Here is a 16597-nt window from a genome sequence, read left to right as displayed (position 1 = left end):
AGCCGAAGAGCCAGCACTGTCCAAAGACGTCTCTGTGGTCATGTGGCCGGCATGGCTCAACGCCAAAGGCGCACAGAAAGCTGTGTTACCATCCCACCAAAGGTCTCTATTTTTCTCTATTTTTTGGTCTCTATTTTTCTACTTGCATTTTTTATGTGCTTTCGAACTGCTAGATTGGCAGAAGCTGGGACAAGTAATGGGAGCTCACCCCGTTACATGGCACTAGGGATTCGAACCGCTGAACTGCCGACCTTTCGATCGACAAGCTCAGCTTCTTAGCCACTGAGCCACCATGTCCCTTTGTGCTTAGAGTATACCATATTTGATTTATTTTGCAGTTGCTCATTTATAATTGCCCCCACGTCTCCCTGTAGATCCTGATTGTGATTGCTCTCTTTTATCTCTCTTGTTAGTACCTTATGTTGTTGATCATTGACCGGATAAATAAATACATGTCAAATTTCAAAGGCAGGTGTGATGACATCTTTCCCCACCCCCACCCCAGAGAGTGGATTAAAGCTGTAAAACTCCTTAGTGGTTTGACTGATGAAAGCTTATCAAAGATAAGCCACAGTTCTGGTAAAACAACGCTGCAAAACTAATTTGCGCTGCTGTTTCCATAATGTGCTAGTAAACAAATTATGTTCTGCCTTGAAGAGGTGGGCTGGTTGTAACAGAAAGGACCACATCTCTGCCTGGACTTACTTGTGTGGGGTGAACTAAGCTAGCTCTGAAAGAAAATTCACAGCTTAGATGCAAATGTGCTATTTGGGCATCGGGCACTTAACACATAAGCCTCAATGGGGCAGCTCAGTTCTTCCAGCATCCCTCACTCTTGCCCATCCTTGCTGTGGACACTGGGATATGTAGTCAAAGATTTGGAGGTATGGAGTTTTTGGTAAAATTCTTCGTGTCCATTGTTTGGTGCATATATGGCAACCAAGAGTATCTGTTTTTTGATTTAAAGTCACCTCCACCATCAAAATCCTCCCTTCTTCATCTTTGAAGATTTGTTTGGCATTTATTGTTTCTTTAACATGTAGTACTTCCCCCCTCTTCTTTTTTGTTGCGATAGTGAGTAAAATAATTTTCCCAGTTTAGAGTATTCCCATAATTTATAACAGTGTTTCTTAATAGGTACTTCTTGAAGTGATAGGTAAAGGTAACGGTTCCCCTCGCACAACGTGCTAGTCGTTCCCGACTCTAGGGGGCGGTGCTCATCTCTGTTTCAAAGCCGAAGAGCCAGCGCTGTCCAAAGACGTCTCCGTGGTCATGTGGCCGGCATGACTCAATGCCAAAGGTGCACGGAACGCTGTTACCTTCCCACCAAAGGTGGTCTCTATTTTTCTACTTGCATTTTTTACCTGCTTTTGAACTGCTAGGTTGGCAGAAGCTGGGATGAGTAACGGGAGCTCACCCCGTTACGTAGCATGAGGGATTCGAACTGCTGAACTGCCGACCTTTCGATCGACAAGCTCAGCGTCTTAGCCACTGAGCCACCGCGTCCCCCCTTGAAGTGATATTATGTCCAATTTTAGTCTTTGTAGTTTTGAAAATATTTTTTTTCCCCTTTTCATAGGAGAGTTCAGTCCATTTATAATGACTGATAACATCGTGCATTGCTTTACTTATATAGAGGTCTTATACTCCTGATTGCTCTTATTTCTCTGGGTTCTTTTGCTATTACTCCTTCTCGCTCTGCAAGTTGTAAAATGGAAGAGGAAAAAGTCAAAGAAACAATGATTGTATGGGCAAAAAATGTTGGTTATACTATAAAGATTTGGAGGTATGCATGCAGTGCGTGAATACTTTCTCGTCTGTAAATAGAGCAGAAATGGGGCGAGTGGAATGCAGGAATGTCTGAGTATGGGTGGGTCAAAAAAAAAATCAAGATGGCGGCTGCAATTGTGTGCTTGAGGCCCCTCCCTCTATATATACGTGTTGATTGCATGACGACCGTCTTTGTGGGTACCTGAGGTGCCATATATCAAGGATGTCTTAGTTTTTGTCAAAGGAAGGTTACGGATACTCTGGGATCCAAAGAATATTCTGCCCTCAGAAAACATAAATTCTGTGACCGAAAGATGTTTTTTTTTTTTCAGGAGGCAACTGGACTTTCTTGTTTTTTCTTTGAAGATGTTTTGCTTCTCATCCAAGAAGCTTCTTCAGTTCTGACTGTATGGTGGGGAACGGAAGGATTGATATTCCTTGCAGACAGCTGGTCCTTTGCATCCTTTTAGAGGGTCCCTGAAGCACTTGGAGATTTATCTGTGTCCTCGGGGTTACCTGAGTGGTGCTCCTGGTTCCTGTAGTCTGCAATTTTTCCTCTGGAAATCCATTCCTCCTCCCACACCATTCCAAGGGTGTTCATCCCAAATTGTATAGAGATGGCCTGACTAGATGGCTCAGTGGCTAAGACACTGAGCTTGTTGATCAGAAAGGTTGGCAGTTTGGCAGTTCGAATCCCTAGTATAGGTCTCCTGCGTGAGCCGGGGGTTGGACTAGATGACCTCCAAGGTCCCTTCCAACTCTGGACTTTTTTGTTTTTTCCTTCAAAGATGTTTCACTTCTCATCCAAGAAGCTTCTTCACCATTCTTCAGATGGTGGGGAATGGAAGGATTTACAGTATATTCCTTGAAGACAGCTGGTCCTTTGCATCCTTTTCAAGGGTCCTTGAAGCACTTGGAAGTTTATCTGTGTCCTCAGGGTCACCTGAGTGGTGCTCCTGGTTCCTGTAATATTTTCCTTTTTTGGTGTGGGAGGAATGGATTTTCAGGGGGGGGAATTGCAGACAAAGGAATCAGGAGCACCACTTAGGTGACCCTGAGGACACAGATAAACCTCCAAGTGCTTCAATGACCATCTAAAAGGATGCAAATGACCAACAGTTTTCAAGGAATATAAATCCTTCCATTCCCCACCATCCAGGTCAGAGCTGAAGAAGCTTCTTGGATGAGAAGTGAAACATCTTCAAAAGAAAAAAAACAAGAAATCCAGTTGCCTCCTGAAACAAAAGCATCTTTGGGACAGCCATGACCTGGATGAGTAAGAACCTCTACATAAATTCTGTGACTTGCCTGTGCATTGCGCACTGAGGATGTCTGTGTAATTTTTCTTGGCTTCTTATTTTGGCTGCATCATTTCGTCTGGTTTTGCTGACGGTTAATCCCCGGCCACTTTCCCCTCCCCTCCTTCCCCCCCCCCGACAAACTGCTTAGCCATCTTGCAGATCTCAGCAAAGATCATTCATCCAATGTAGGGTGACTGTGATTGACACAAAAAAAATCCACAAAGCTGTAACAGGATTTTTATTTTATTGTTTTGCTGTGAGCGTAGGTGTCTGGATGGACACCTTTGCCTTCGAATGGGGAGGCTCGTTTAATTAGCCACTTTGAAAATGAACGCTTGGTGCCAGTGCGAGCAGATTGACGGATCAACTAAAAGGACAAGAATCTGGCTGCTTTTATAAAGGGATAAAATTGAATAAGAACTGAAATGCTCAAGATTTTTCCCCCTTTTTGTCTACATTTTTGTTTTTAATTGGCGCGCGTATGCCAAACTGAATCCTGTGTATAAACACTTTTGCGTTGCTTGCAAATAAGAGAGACAATTATTTGGGGGCAAACTCTGGGCCCACGGCAGACTTTGTCTCCCCCACCTCCTGAATATTTCCCCCTCCCCACACACACTTTTTGTGTTAATTTTCCAAGCAGCAGACACAAAGCAGCATGCCTGCTTCCTATGCTAAGTCATCCGTGGCTGGAACCCAAATGCATTTCTGAGTTGATGGAAAATGGATTATGCAGAATTGAACAGAGTTTTCTTGGCTACTGTTCAAATGAGTTCTTCCAGAGCTCTGCCAGCACTGCCTGCTGTCAGAAATATTTTGGCTAGGATTTTGGGGGTGGTGAGGTGGGTGGGATGGAAGGGGGGCAGCTCAGATGCGAGGGAGTGTTTTTTCCAGCCTGATCTCAGGACGGGAATGCTCCAGATAAAACTTTTGGATTTATGAACGACCCAAAAAGGGCTGGAAGAAAAAATGCTACAGCAAATATAATAAAGAGCAACGGGATAAAATTAAAACCAAGCCAAATAAAGGACGAAATGGCAACCCTCCTAAGCCTTTAAAAAAAAAAAACCCTAACGGGACTTGATACAGGTATTCCTCAGGTGATGGCCATAATTGGCAGCTGAATTTCCACTGCTAAAGCAAGGCAGTTATGAAGGGAGTTACGCCCGATTTTACAAGCTTTTTTTTTTTTAACACAGTTGTTAAGCGAATGACTGCACGTTAACTGAATCTAGCTTCCCCCATTTATTTTGCTTGTTGGAAGCTAGCTGGGACGGTTTCAAATGACAGTCCGACGATCCAGGGACACACCAACTGCCATACACACATGTGGATTGTCGAGCGCTTGAATTGTGATCGTGCATCTGTGAGGACATGAGGGACGCGGTGGCTCAGTGGCTAAGATGCTAACCCTAACCCTTGCCTTACTCTTTGGCTTTCATGCTTCTTTCCTCCTGAATCCTTGCCCAAATAACAGAATAACAGAGTTGGAAGGGACCTTGGAGGTCTTCTAGTCCACCCCCCTGCTCAGGCAGGAAACCCCCCCCCCACCATTTCAGACAAATGCTTGTCCAAACTCTTCTTAAAAACTTCCAGTGTTGGAGCCTTCACAACTTCTGAAGGCAAGTTGTTCCACTGGTTAATTGTTCTCACTGTCAGGAAATTTCTCCTTAGTTCTAGGTTGCTTCTCTCCTTGGTTAGTTTCCACCCATTGCTTCTTGTCCTGCCCTCAGGGGCTTTGGAGAACAGCTTGACTCCCTCTTCTTTGGGGCAGCCCCTGAGATACTGGAACACTGCTATCATGTCTCCCCTAGTCCTTCTCTTCATTAAACTAGACATACCCAGTTCCTGCAACCGTTCTTCATATGTTTTAACCTCCAGTCCAGTCCCCTAATCATCTTTGTTCAGTGGTGAAATCCAATTTTTTTTAACTACTGGTTCTGTGGGCGTGACTTGGTGGGCGTAGCAGGGGAAAGGTACTGCAAAATCTACATTCCCACCCCACTCCTGGGGGAAGGATACTGCAAAATCCCCATTCCCACCCCACTCCAGGGGAAGAATACTGCAAAATCCCTATTCCCTCCCTACTCCTGGGGGAAGGATATTGCAAAATCTCCATTCCCACCCCACTATGGGACCATCCAGAGGTGGTATTTGCTGGTTCTCTGAACTACTCAAAATTTCTCCTCCTGGTTCTCCAGAACCTGTCAGAACCTGCTGGATTTCACCCCTGCCTTTGTTGCTCTTCTCTGCACTCTTTCTAGAGTCTCCACATCTTTTCCGCAAGCAATGTGAGCTTTGCTTCCTGCTCTCCAGCCAAAATGCCTGAGTCACAAGAGCATTTGTGCTAGGAAAAGATACAGAATATGATCCAACAGCTGCACAGGCTCTCCGCCAGAAAAAGCTCAGCGTTGCTCTGTGTCCAAATGTCGGCTGAACGAGGGGTGGGGGTGGAGTGGGGGCAGGAAGTTAGGGAAGGAAGGGAGATGATCCCGGCTCTTGAAGTTGAGTTCTAGTCCAATTATGGTTTCTAAGGATAGCATCCCACAACGTGCTTAACATGCTTATCTCATCAGCACATTCTCTGAGTTCATCCAAACCCTTTGAGTCAGAAATGGAGTGGGATGGATTCACCCCACCCCACCTCCCCAAAAAACCCAAAGCTGAAAACCCAGTTTAGCAGGGGGTGGATACAAATGGAACTGCTTGGTTTGTAACTGGCCTGGTTAAACATGTTGTGTGAAACCAGCTGCATTCAGTAACAGTAACAGAGCTGGAAGGGACCTTGGAGGTCATCTAGTCCAGCCCCCCCCACTCACGCAGGAGACCTGTACTAGGGATTCGAACTGCCGACCTTTCTGATCGACAAGCTCAGTGTCTTAGCCACTGAGCCACCTATAAATATGAATACAAGCTATAAATAGGAATACAAGCTGTATTCGGTTCCATGACTGTGAATTAAATACATAAGTGTTTCATTCCTTGAATTATTTTGAGCCAGCCTAGCCGAAACCTTTAGGGGGGGTGGGGTTCAAGAGAATAAATTTCCAGCATATAAAATGGTTTGATTATTTGGTTGATCAGCAGATGGCATTCCCTGGAATCTAAGAAGTAAATATTGCATCCAGTTTTGGTCGCCACGATATATATAAAAAATGTTGAGCCTCTAGAAAGAGTGCAGAGAAAAGCAACAAAGATGATTAGGGGACTATAAACTAAAACATGCGTCTAGTTTAATGAAAAGAAGGACTAGGGGTGCCATGATAGCAGTGTATCAATATCTAAGGGACTGCCTCAAGGAAGAAGGGAGTCAACCCAAGGGTGAAATTCAGCAGGTTCTGACAGGTTCTGGAGAACCGGTAGCAGAAATTTTGAGTACTTCGGGGAACCGGAAAATACCACCTCTGGCTGGCTGCAGAACAGGGTGGGAATGGAGATTTTTCAATATCCTTCCCCTAGGAGTGGGGAGGGAATGGAGATTTTGAAGTATCTTTTCCCTGGAGTGGGGTGGGAATGGAGATTTTGCAGTATCCTTCCCCCAGGAGTGGGGAGGGAATGGGGATTTTGCAGTATCCTTCCCCCAGGAGTGGGGTGGGAATGGAGATTTTGCAGTATCCTTCCCCCAGGAGTGGGGACGGAATGGGGATTTTGCGGTATCCTTCCCCTGGAGTGAGGTGGGAATGGGGATTTTGCAGAATCCTTCCTCTGGAGTGGGGAGGGAATGGGGATTTTGCAGTATCCTTCCCCTGGAGTGAGGTGAGAATGGAGATTTTGCAGTATCCTTCCCCTGCCACTCCCACTAGGCCACACCACGCCCACCAGGCCACACCACAGAACCGGTAGTAAAAAAAAAATTGGATTTCACCACTGGGTCAACCTATTTTCCAAAGCACCAGAAAGGCAAGAAAGGAAGCAATGAATGGGAAGTAATCAAGGAGAGAACCAACCTAGAACTAAAGAGAAATTTCCTGACAGTTAGATCAATTAACCGGTGGAACGCCTTGCCTCCAGAAATTGTGGGTGCTCCAACATTGGAGGTTTTTAAGAAGAGACTGGACAAGCATTTGTCTGAAATGGTATAGGATGTCCTGCTTGAACAGGGGGTTGGATTAGAAGACCTCCAAGGTCCCTTCCAACTCTGTTATTCCGTTAAGTTGGGTAGCTTTAGCAGAAGACCAGCCGGTGCAGACAGAAGAGGATTTGACAGTTCGAATCTCACCAGGCTCAAGGTTGACTCAGCCTCCCATCCTTCCGAAGTGGGTAAAATGAAGACCCAGATTGTTGGGGGCAATAAGTTGACTCTGTAAACCCGCTTAGAGAGGGCTGTAAAAGCACTATGAAGCGGTATACAAGTTTAAGTGCTATTGCTATCATTAAGCTCATTAAAGAATAACGCAGTCCCTGATGACTAGTTATTGCAGGAAAACAATAGAAAAAACTTCTTGGCTTCCAAGAATCATCTTTTGTGGCAACCTGAAAAGGTTTCTAGGTATGTTCTGGTAAGACCACGCCAGATTTTCCTATCCGGGGATCCTGAGACTTGTAGTAGACCCAACACGCACACGTAGCAGATCAGAAAAACCAGGAAGACGGATGTCGTTGAGTCCAATGCATCCTGGGCTCCCAAGGATTTCATTGTCTGCAACGGTGAGAAAAGGACTTGGTTGTCGTTCTGTTTTTGATCTCTTTCCCGCTCACATAGAACTGAGGCATACTCCCTCTTGTACGCTTGCTGAGTTTATGTGTGACACCTGCCTTTGGAAATTTGGCCTTTTATGGAGAGATGAGTGAAACGGCAAAGCATATTATACATTCATTCCTTCAGTGGAAATCCGTAAAATCTGTAGAGCGACACCTCCCCCTATGGGCCTTGTGCAGTCTCTCCCAGCCTCTTCCCAATTTTTCCCTACCACCTCCCCTGCCTCTGTTCGAACGTGGTTTTATTTTTATTTTATTTTTTTATCAAACCTGCAAGCTCATTAGCTCTAAAGAAAGAAAGAGCCAAATCAGGAATTTTAGGATAATGTCTTTCTCAGCAATCCCTTGCAAACTCAACCATTTTTTTTATAAACACTTTATTAAACTTTTATTACATTAAAAATATAAAAAATTATATCACTCAACAACAGCTATTTGTGGTGTTTTTCTTGTAACAGTAATTCGTACGTTATTTACAAAAATTAAATTGTGAGTATTTACATTCTTATTTTGTCTATTACTTATACTTAATAACTATCTTTAATCTATCTCCGTTCTATCCAGTTATACCACTGTTCCCACAGAGTGTAAAATATCGATGCCTCTTTATCTTTTAAACTCAGTGTTAATTTGTCCATTTCTGTGCAATTCATGACCTTTTGTATGACAAGTTTCTCTGTGGGTGTGCATGGCTGTTTCCAACATTGAGCGAAGGCAATCCTGGCAGCGGTTAATACGTTAGTACTAGATATTTTGTGTTCTTCACATTTTTATTTTTTTTTGAAGATCCCCAATAGAAAGAGTTCCGGTTCTAAATCTAATTGTTCGTTAGTAATTTCCTGTAGCCAGTCTTTAATTTTAAGCCAATATTTTCGAGCCTCAGGGCAGGACCACCACATATGGTAGTATGTTCCCTCTTTCTTTTTACATTTCCAGCATATGGGGCTCATTTTAGGGTATATTTTTGCTAATCTTGAAGTGGGTAAGTGCCACCTGTAGAACATTTTGTATGCGTTTTCTTTATATGCTGCTGATTTTGTTAGTTTATGGTTTCTGTTCCATATATTCTCAACAATTTTAGGGACTTTCCATTTTTCCTCTTAGAGCCTGGTCTAGAATGGAGGGCTGCAATTGCACATGTTTAATCACATGTTTCTGCCAACCTAGCAGTTCAAAAGCACGTAAAAAATGCAAGTAGAAAAATAGGGACCATCTCTGGTGGGAAGGGAACAGCGTTCCGTGCGCCTTTGGCATTTAGTCATGCCAGCCTCATGACCACGGATATGTCTTCGGACAGCGCTGGCTCTTCGGCTTTGAAATGGAGATGAGCACCGCCCCCTAGAGTCAGGAACGACTAGCACATACGTGCAAGGGGAACCTTTATCTTTAACCAAGAAAAATGATTTGTTTGGTGCTCGGGGCTTTGCAGGAACTCAATACATTCAGGTAGTCCTCAACGTATGACCACAATGGAACCCAAAATTTCTGGTGACTAAGCGAGACAGTTAAGGGAATCCCTGCAGTTGTTCAATTAGTAACACGGCTGTTAAGTGAATCTGGTTTCCCCAATGGCCTTGCTTGTCACGTGACCCCAGGAGGCCGCAAACTGTCATAAATATGAATCAGTTGCCAAGCATCTGAATGTAAATCGTGTGACTGTCGGGATGCTGCAACGGTCCTAAGTGTGAAAAATGGTCATAAGTCACGTTTTTTTCTGTGCCGTTGGAACTTTCAATGGTCACTCAACGAACTATTGTAATGAGGGGCCCTTGGTGCTCTCTGAGCTTGTTTTCTTGCAGACGTTTCTTTACCCAAACTAGGTAACATCATCAGTGCTAGAAGGGAGTGGGGTGTGCAGAGAAGAGGAGGAAGAGAAGGACTATGGGGTCCTTGGTGCTCCCTGAGCTTGCTTGTTATCCTGCAGATGTTTCATTACCCAGCACATCATCAGTGCTAGAAGGGAGTGGGGTGTGCAGAGAGGAAGAGGAGGAGGATTATGAGGTCCTTGGTGCTGTCTGAGCTTGCTTGTTATCCTGCAGATGTTTCATTACCCAGCTAGCTTACATCATCAGTGCTAGAAGGGAGTGGGGTGTGCAGAGAGGAAGAGCACCATTGGGCCCTTGGTGCTCTCTGAGCTTGCTTGTTTTCTTGCAGATGTTTCATTACCCACACTAGGTAACATCATCAGTGCTAGAAGGGAATGCGGTGTGCTACAGAGGTGGGATTCACTTACCTTCCCTACCGGTTTGCAAATGTGAGCATTCACACGTGCACGCTCACTTTGCTCACACTCACACACCTCCTTTGCGCATGCGCGTGACCTTCCGTGCATGCGCAGTGCTTGCACATTACATCTGTGCAGGTGGGCAGAGCCTCCCGCAGTCGTCACTACTGGTTCGCCCGAACTGGACAGAACCGGCTGAATCTCACCACTGGGTGTGCAGAGATGAGGAGGAGAACGATGATGACTGTGCTATGTGATGACTATGGGGTCCTTGGTGCTGTCTGAGATTGCTTGTTTTCTTGCAGATGTTTCATTACCCACACTAGGTAATGCAGCACTGATGATGTTACCTAGTTAGGGCAATGAAACATCTGCAAGAAAACAACCAAGTTCGGAGACCAATCAATGACCTCTCACTTCAACCCTGAGCTGCAAATATTCTCCTTTATTGGAACTGCTGTAAATTGATGGGTACCTGTATAGGTAGATTAAAAAGCCTCACTGGACATTTCCAACAGGTGTGTTCTTCTCTCTCTTTCTCTTAGCCATGTCTCCATGCAAGATCATGAAGTGCAACTCTGAATTTTTGGCCGCAACCTCGGGGACGCAGCCCCCGGCCGCTGAGGATGCTCCTGAGTTCTGCACTGCCTTGCGCGCCTATGCCCTCTGCACCCACCACACAGCTCGCACCTGCCGGGGAGACCTTTTCTACCACTCTGCAGTCCATGGCATCGATGATCTCATGACCCAACACAACTGCTCCAAAGATGGGCCCACCTCCCAGCCTCGCCTCCCCCCGCTGCCCCGGGGCGACAGCCAGGAGCGCTCAGACAGCCCCGAGAGCTGCCATTATGAACGTAGCTTCCACAAACACTCCTTGCGCCCCAACTACACCCACTGTGGGCTGTTTGGAGACCCCCACCTGCGGACGTTTTCGGACAGCTTCCAGACATGCAAAATCCAAGGGGCCTGGCCGCTCATTGACAACAACTACCTGAATGTGCAAGTCACCAACACTCCTGTCTTGCCTGGCTCCCTGGCAACGGCCACCACTAAGGTAGGAATGTCCCCATAGCAGAGCATGGCTTGGAGAATCTGACCTCTTGTGGACGTTTTGGAAACGCTTGCTTTGCTTGACCTTGTCAAAATTGAGTTGGCTTGTTCTGGAGGAATCCACATCATCCTTCTGTGGTCCAAGAAAGTCCAACACGTGCTTGATTGGGGGATTTAAAAACACTCTCAGGGTTCTGACGAATGCCCTAATTAAATCATGAGCATCACCAAGCTTCAAAAGAAATCCAGTTATTTATTAGGAGTTTCATGTTAGCATGTTCCCAAGTGAAACCATCTCTGACCCTATGTAATTTATGCCCCAATCATGACCTTGTTTCCCCCCCTCCCCCCAGGGTGTGTCATCAATCACATTTGCCAACAGAGCAATTTCCTGGGTTGTACTCCTCCAGCTGCTGTAGGTAACCCTGGGATACCGCCTTGAGAGAGATAAGCATGGAATGTGCATCTGTCTTTGGCTGCTGTTTGGCCGCTTCCCCATCCCCCCTGGCCTATGGCAACTCGAGAGCAGGCCAAGGATGCTTTGTTGACAAACAATTGCAGACGCTCGGAAATCTCATTTCACTCTTTAGGCCTCCCTGAAATACTTGAATAAGGGCAATTTTCCCTACTTTGGGGGGATTCCAAAACGAAAAGGGGGTTGCCCTTTAAAGGTATCCGACATTTCTAAACAAATGGAAACATTTGGCCTCCCCCAGTTCAATGGCATCATAAAATCATTGATTACATCCCTAAGCTAAGATTAAAAATATGTTAGAACAACTAGCAGAAGAGAGAAATGGAACACTCAGGCCTGGTACAACAAGTGTGGGTGGGTTATGAACAGACCTAGACCGTCTTGCCAATGTCAGTAACCTTTTGTCTTTCATTCCCACCAGCTCACGATCATTTTCAAGAGCTTCCAGGAGTGCGTGGATCAAAAGGTGTACCAGGCAGAGATGGATGAACTCCCAGCAGCCTTTGCCGATGGCTCGAAGAATGGCGGTGACAAGCATGGTGCCAACAGTCTGAAGATCACCGAGAAGGTCTCTGGCCAACACATTGAGATCCAGGCCAAATACATTGGCACTACCATCGTAGTGAGGCAAGTCGGTCGCTACCTCACTTTTGCCGTCCGGATGCCAGAGGAGGTCGTGAAAGCTGTGGAGGATGGAGACAACCAGGGCCTCTATCTTTGTCTCCGGGGTTGTCCACTCAACCAGCAACTAGACTTCCATGCCTTCCCTTCCACCCCAAAGGCTACTGAAAACCGCCCTCACCGGAAAAGCTCAAACCCATCTTCTTCACCCGAGGTCTTCACCTATGAAACGGCCACAGCCAAATGCAAAGAGAAGCTTCCGGTTGAGGATTTGTACTTCCAGTCCTGTGTCTTTGACCTCTTGACAACCGGCGACGTCAACTTCACCCTTGCTGCTTACTATGCTTTTGAAGACGTCAAGATGCTCCACTCCAACAAAGACAAGCTTCACCTGTTTGAAAGGACACGAGACTTGGAGTCGGGCGATAGGGCCGCCTCCCAGCTTTCCATGGCTTTGTTTCTTTCGCTCTTGGCATTCCTATGCTTGAATCAGAGTCCATCCTTTTTCTTGTAGACTGGCCTAGACACATTTGGTGGAGCTGGGAAACTGAGGAGCACTATTAACAGTTTGGGGCAGGTGTGAAACTGAAGCAACCGGGGATTGCGTTGACACAGGTCATGTCTAGAAAATGTGACTATGGATCTTCCTGTCAACATCTTCCCTGTCAAAAAAGGCTTCCTCCATGTGGGAGGGTTGTCAAGGGCCACGTCAGCCACCTTTTTCCTTCCTCCAGTTGCTACACATGATGGAGAGATCTTCCTTCTCACTTTTCTTGAATGCCTTTTTTCACGGACAATGGCATTTGTATAATAGTGTTTGGAGAGGCAAATCGGAACAGTTGCTTCTGGACTGTGCATATAGTGGCTTGGAGATGACAGAAGACTGTTGAAAGAGTCCCTAAGTGGGCCAGACATGGGCAGAGTCCCACAGCCTTGGGGGGAGGGGTGTCTGTTTTTGCATCCTGCTCATGAAAAATGGGTTTGCGTGGTTGCATCCTTGTGCATGGGACTCTGCTGGTGCACACTTATCTCCAGTTTGGCTTGGGCAGCTGCTGGCAGCTGCTCTTGGGTGGGGTGGGTGTATCAGTGGTCTTTCCCTCCACGTCCAGAGGAATGGCGCCTAGGAACCAATCTGCAAGGTTTTGATGGTCCCTTTGCCTCCCCTGGGCAGACACCACCCCTACAAACTCGTTTCCTTCCTTGCTCACTCCATCTTAGTCTCCTTCATAGAAAATGGCTTCCTTTTGCTTCAGCGGAGAATGAACTGGGGAAGAGTGGGAGGGTTGACCTGATTTCATGGGCGATGTGAGAAGATTGTGTTTCTTTCCAACTCTTGGGTGTGGTTCGAGAACCACAATGCCTGTCCTGTTTTCAAACTCATTGTCCACTCCTGTTCTGGTACTTAGGAAAATAAGCTAGGGAACTAGGCCAGTATTACTCCAGTCCATGCCACCTCTAGATGCAAATCTTCTGGTTGACGTCATCCGGAAGTCTTTCATTTTGGAAAACAAATCAAGCCGATCCATAGGAGAGTTTGGACATCTTTTTCAGTGGTGTCGGTTTTCAGACCGCAGTTGCACCTTCTTCCCCAATGACTTGTCCCTTCCTGCTTCTACAGTGGACATGATGAGCTGTTCAGGTCAGTCACCCTGCTGAGAAGGCTGCCTGCTGAGTTGGTGGCATTACTGTACCATTCGGGCCTTGTATTATAAAACAGAATTCTTTATTGGCCAAGTGTGATTGAACACACAAGGAATTTGTCTCCGGTGCATAAACTCGTATTACATACAAACAACAAGTGATGGCTCATAAGTCATAAATCAATTATCGTCAGGAAGCTCACTCCAAATTGACCAGCAATTTATGCAAAAAAATTGGGCTGTGCATTTCCCAGAAGATGGGTAGGCCTCATAAACAATGCCATTGTTTTATTTGAGGAACGAAGGCGGAGATGGAAGGTCTGCCTCAGTATTCTGGAAATACCGTTTTACAAGATGCACCTTCTTTAGGTCCATGTTTTTCTATGTACAACACCTGAGCTAAGGAATCTTTGAAACATCATGTTGGGTTTAGGTCCAGGTGCCAGATGAGAAGCCTCCCATCCTAAAACTTATCCTGATCCTTTTCTATTTTGAATACACCATGGTGGGTGTATCCCCTTCCTTGGGGACAGATTGTGTGGGTGTGTTTGCTGTGTATATTGACAACATGCAAGTTTTAGAGAAACCTTTGAGAGTCAGCTCAGTCTATTCCTAAATTGTGAGCCCTATCTGACCATCACAACACCAGAAGGACATCCAGATATACACAAAGCCATGTTTTTGTATGCTTCAAGCATGAACATCTGTCTGAACATCTGCCAGCTCATATTTTATCTTTTTTGAGTGTGCAGTAAGTTGAACACATACTAAAACTTACAGATGGTCATTTTGCCAAGTGAGCAAAGAGATAAGATTGCCCTGCGTCCTTCCTAAAATATTTAAAGAAATACTTTTTATTACTTCTCTTCATGATTGGTTCATCAGTGGGCATGATTGTCTTCTCCATTGTTTTGTGTCATTTTGAGAAAACCGAATTGGGGTCACTTAGAGGGGGTCATAGGGCAGACAGGGTGCTCTCTTCCCACATTTTCAGATGCCTAGGAAGTCAAGATGGAGGTCTCTCTCTGCCCACATTTAGCTCAAAGGTACCATGAGCAAACCGTGCTGAGATTTTGCTAAAATGGTAGGTCAGAATGTCTACCAAGTCATGTTCATGGTTCATCCCACAGTACAGGTAGTCCTCGACCTACAACCACAATGGAGCCCAACATTTCTGTTGCTAAGGGAGGCATTTGTTAAGTGAGCTTTGCCCCATTCTATGACCTTTCTTGCCACAGTTGTTAAGTGAATCACTCCAGTTGATAAGTTAGTAACCTGGTTGTTAAGTGAACCTGGCTTCCCCATCGACTTTGCTAGTCAAAAGGTCGCAAAAGATGATCACATGACCTTGGGACACCGCAACGGTCCTAAGTATGAATCAGTTGCCAAGCATCTGAATTTTGATCCCATGATCATGGGGATGCTTCAAAGGTTGTAACTGTGAAAAATGGCTGTAAATGACTTTTTTCAATACTTCCTGTATTGTCTATTATATTGACACTACATACATCACTATATAGTTGCATCTGTAATGAAACCACAACACAGGTGACATTCTGTGGAAAACAGGTTATTTCTACCGTGGCCTTTTTGATCGTAGGGTAGACATCCCAATACATTCGGAGAAGAAAGATAGGAAATATGACTCGGTACTAGTTCAATAGATGTCCCAGGTTGGCCGCCATACTTTTCATGTCATTAGAGAGCCTGATGGTACTGAGGGGTGAGGGGGGCATGCTCTCCACAGAGTGCCTGGTTTTATCACCATTGACCTTATTTAGATGGAATTTCAGGCAAGTTGGCTTGGAGAAAAAAAATCCTAGATGGTAGTTAGATCCCAGGAATGAATGACTGTGAAGAGTGAAGATCAGCTTGCCTTCATAATTCACGCATGCTTGGATTAACCTATGGCACCCGCTTCCATTCAATTCTGAACCACAATCCATTAAGACAATTGTCACCCAGCTTTTCCAAGAGATTTTTTTCCAAATTTCTATCCATTATCTCTTGCAGCTTCTTCCAAGCTGTGACCGAAGAAATGCAGTGCGATTTTTTAAAAAATGTTCTTGCCTGAATAGCGTTTTGGGAACTGGATAAACCATATATGGAAATCTTTGGCTGAATTTATATACAGTTCAGCAAGGGAAACCTGAATTATCACCGTGTTTGCAATGAAGGTGAGAACTCACCCTTCACATGAAATTTTCCTCACAACCCATAGTTTACCTCACAACCCATGCTAACTACAACTGCCATAATCCCCAACCAATGAAGTCACGACAAGAGGAGGCGGACTTTAATCAAAATTAACTGGCCACTGTCAAAATGCCATTTTATTTTAGCATTTCATAAATCAAAATTCTTGAAAACAGTAAAATGTAACAAATTGGGAGGTTTTTCTTAACCAATTGTCATCTTTCATTCCCCTCAACTTATTTTTCTGATTATGGTGAGCTCTAAAACAATTTCCCACCTTTGGGATATTGCTTCTTAAATTTTTAATTATTAACAAAGCACTTTATTTTCTATTATCTTCAGTCAAATTTTGGCTTCTGAGTGAATTCAGCCTATGAAGACCCAAGAGGCTCCGAATGAAAATATGAATAAAGACAGGGAAAGTGTATAACAAACACACTGCCTCCCTTTCCAGCTTATTGCATGTGTGTGGAAATTGTATGGGGGGTTGTGATGTAAATATTGTAAATTATTTATTGATTTTAAAAAAAGCAAATAAATTTCTTTTTCTTCCCAATAATGTAATCCTGAATTTCTGTTGATACAATCTTTAGGATGAAAAAAATGGCATGAACCAAAT

General features: G+C 44.9%; 1 protein-coding gene across 1 annotated transcript in view; it reads left to right on the top strand.

The window, feature by feature from the left end:
* Positions 1-13176, top strand: part of RGMA (repulsive guidance molecule BMP co-receptor a) — a 38045-nt gene extending 24869 nt beyond the window's left edge. Inside the window, exons 2-3 of the mRNA XM_070953695.1 lie at positions 10539-11050; positions 11943-13176. Of these exons, the coding sequence (XP_070809796.1) occupies positions 10539-11050; positions 11943-12656 (1226 nt within the window). The 3' untranslated portion in view covers positions 12657-13176. The remainder of the gene's footprint in view (positions 1-10538; positions 11051-11942) is intronic.
* Positions 13177-16597: the final 3421 nt, after the last annotated feature.

This window comes from Pituophis catenifer, unplaced genomic scaffold (genome assembly GCF_029215685.1).
Source record: "Pituophis catenifer annectens isolate HBS135680 unplaced genomic scaffold, rPitCat1.0.hap2 SCAF_14, whole genome shotgun sequence".
Taxonomy (NCBI): domain Eukaryota; kingdom Metazoa; phylum Chordata; class Lepidosauria; order Squamata; family Colubridae; genus Pituophis; species Pituophis catenifer.
The sequence above is the reverse complement of the archived record's forward strand: the minus strand, read 5'-3'. Positions and strand labels throughout refer to the sequence as shown.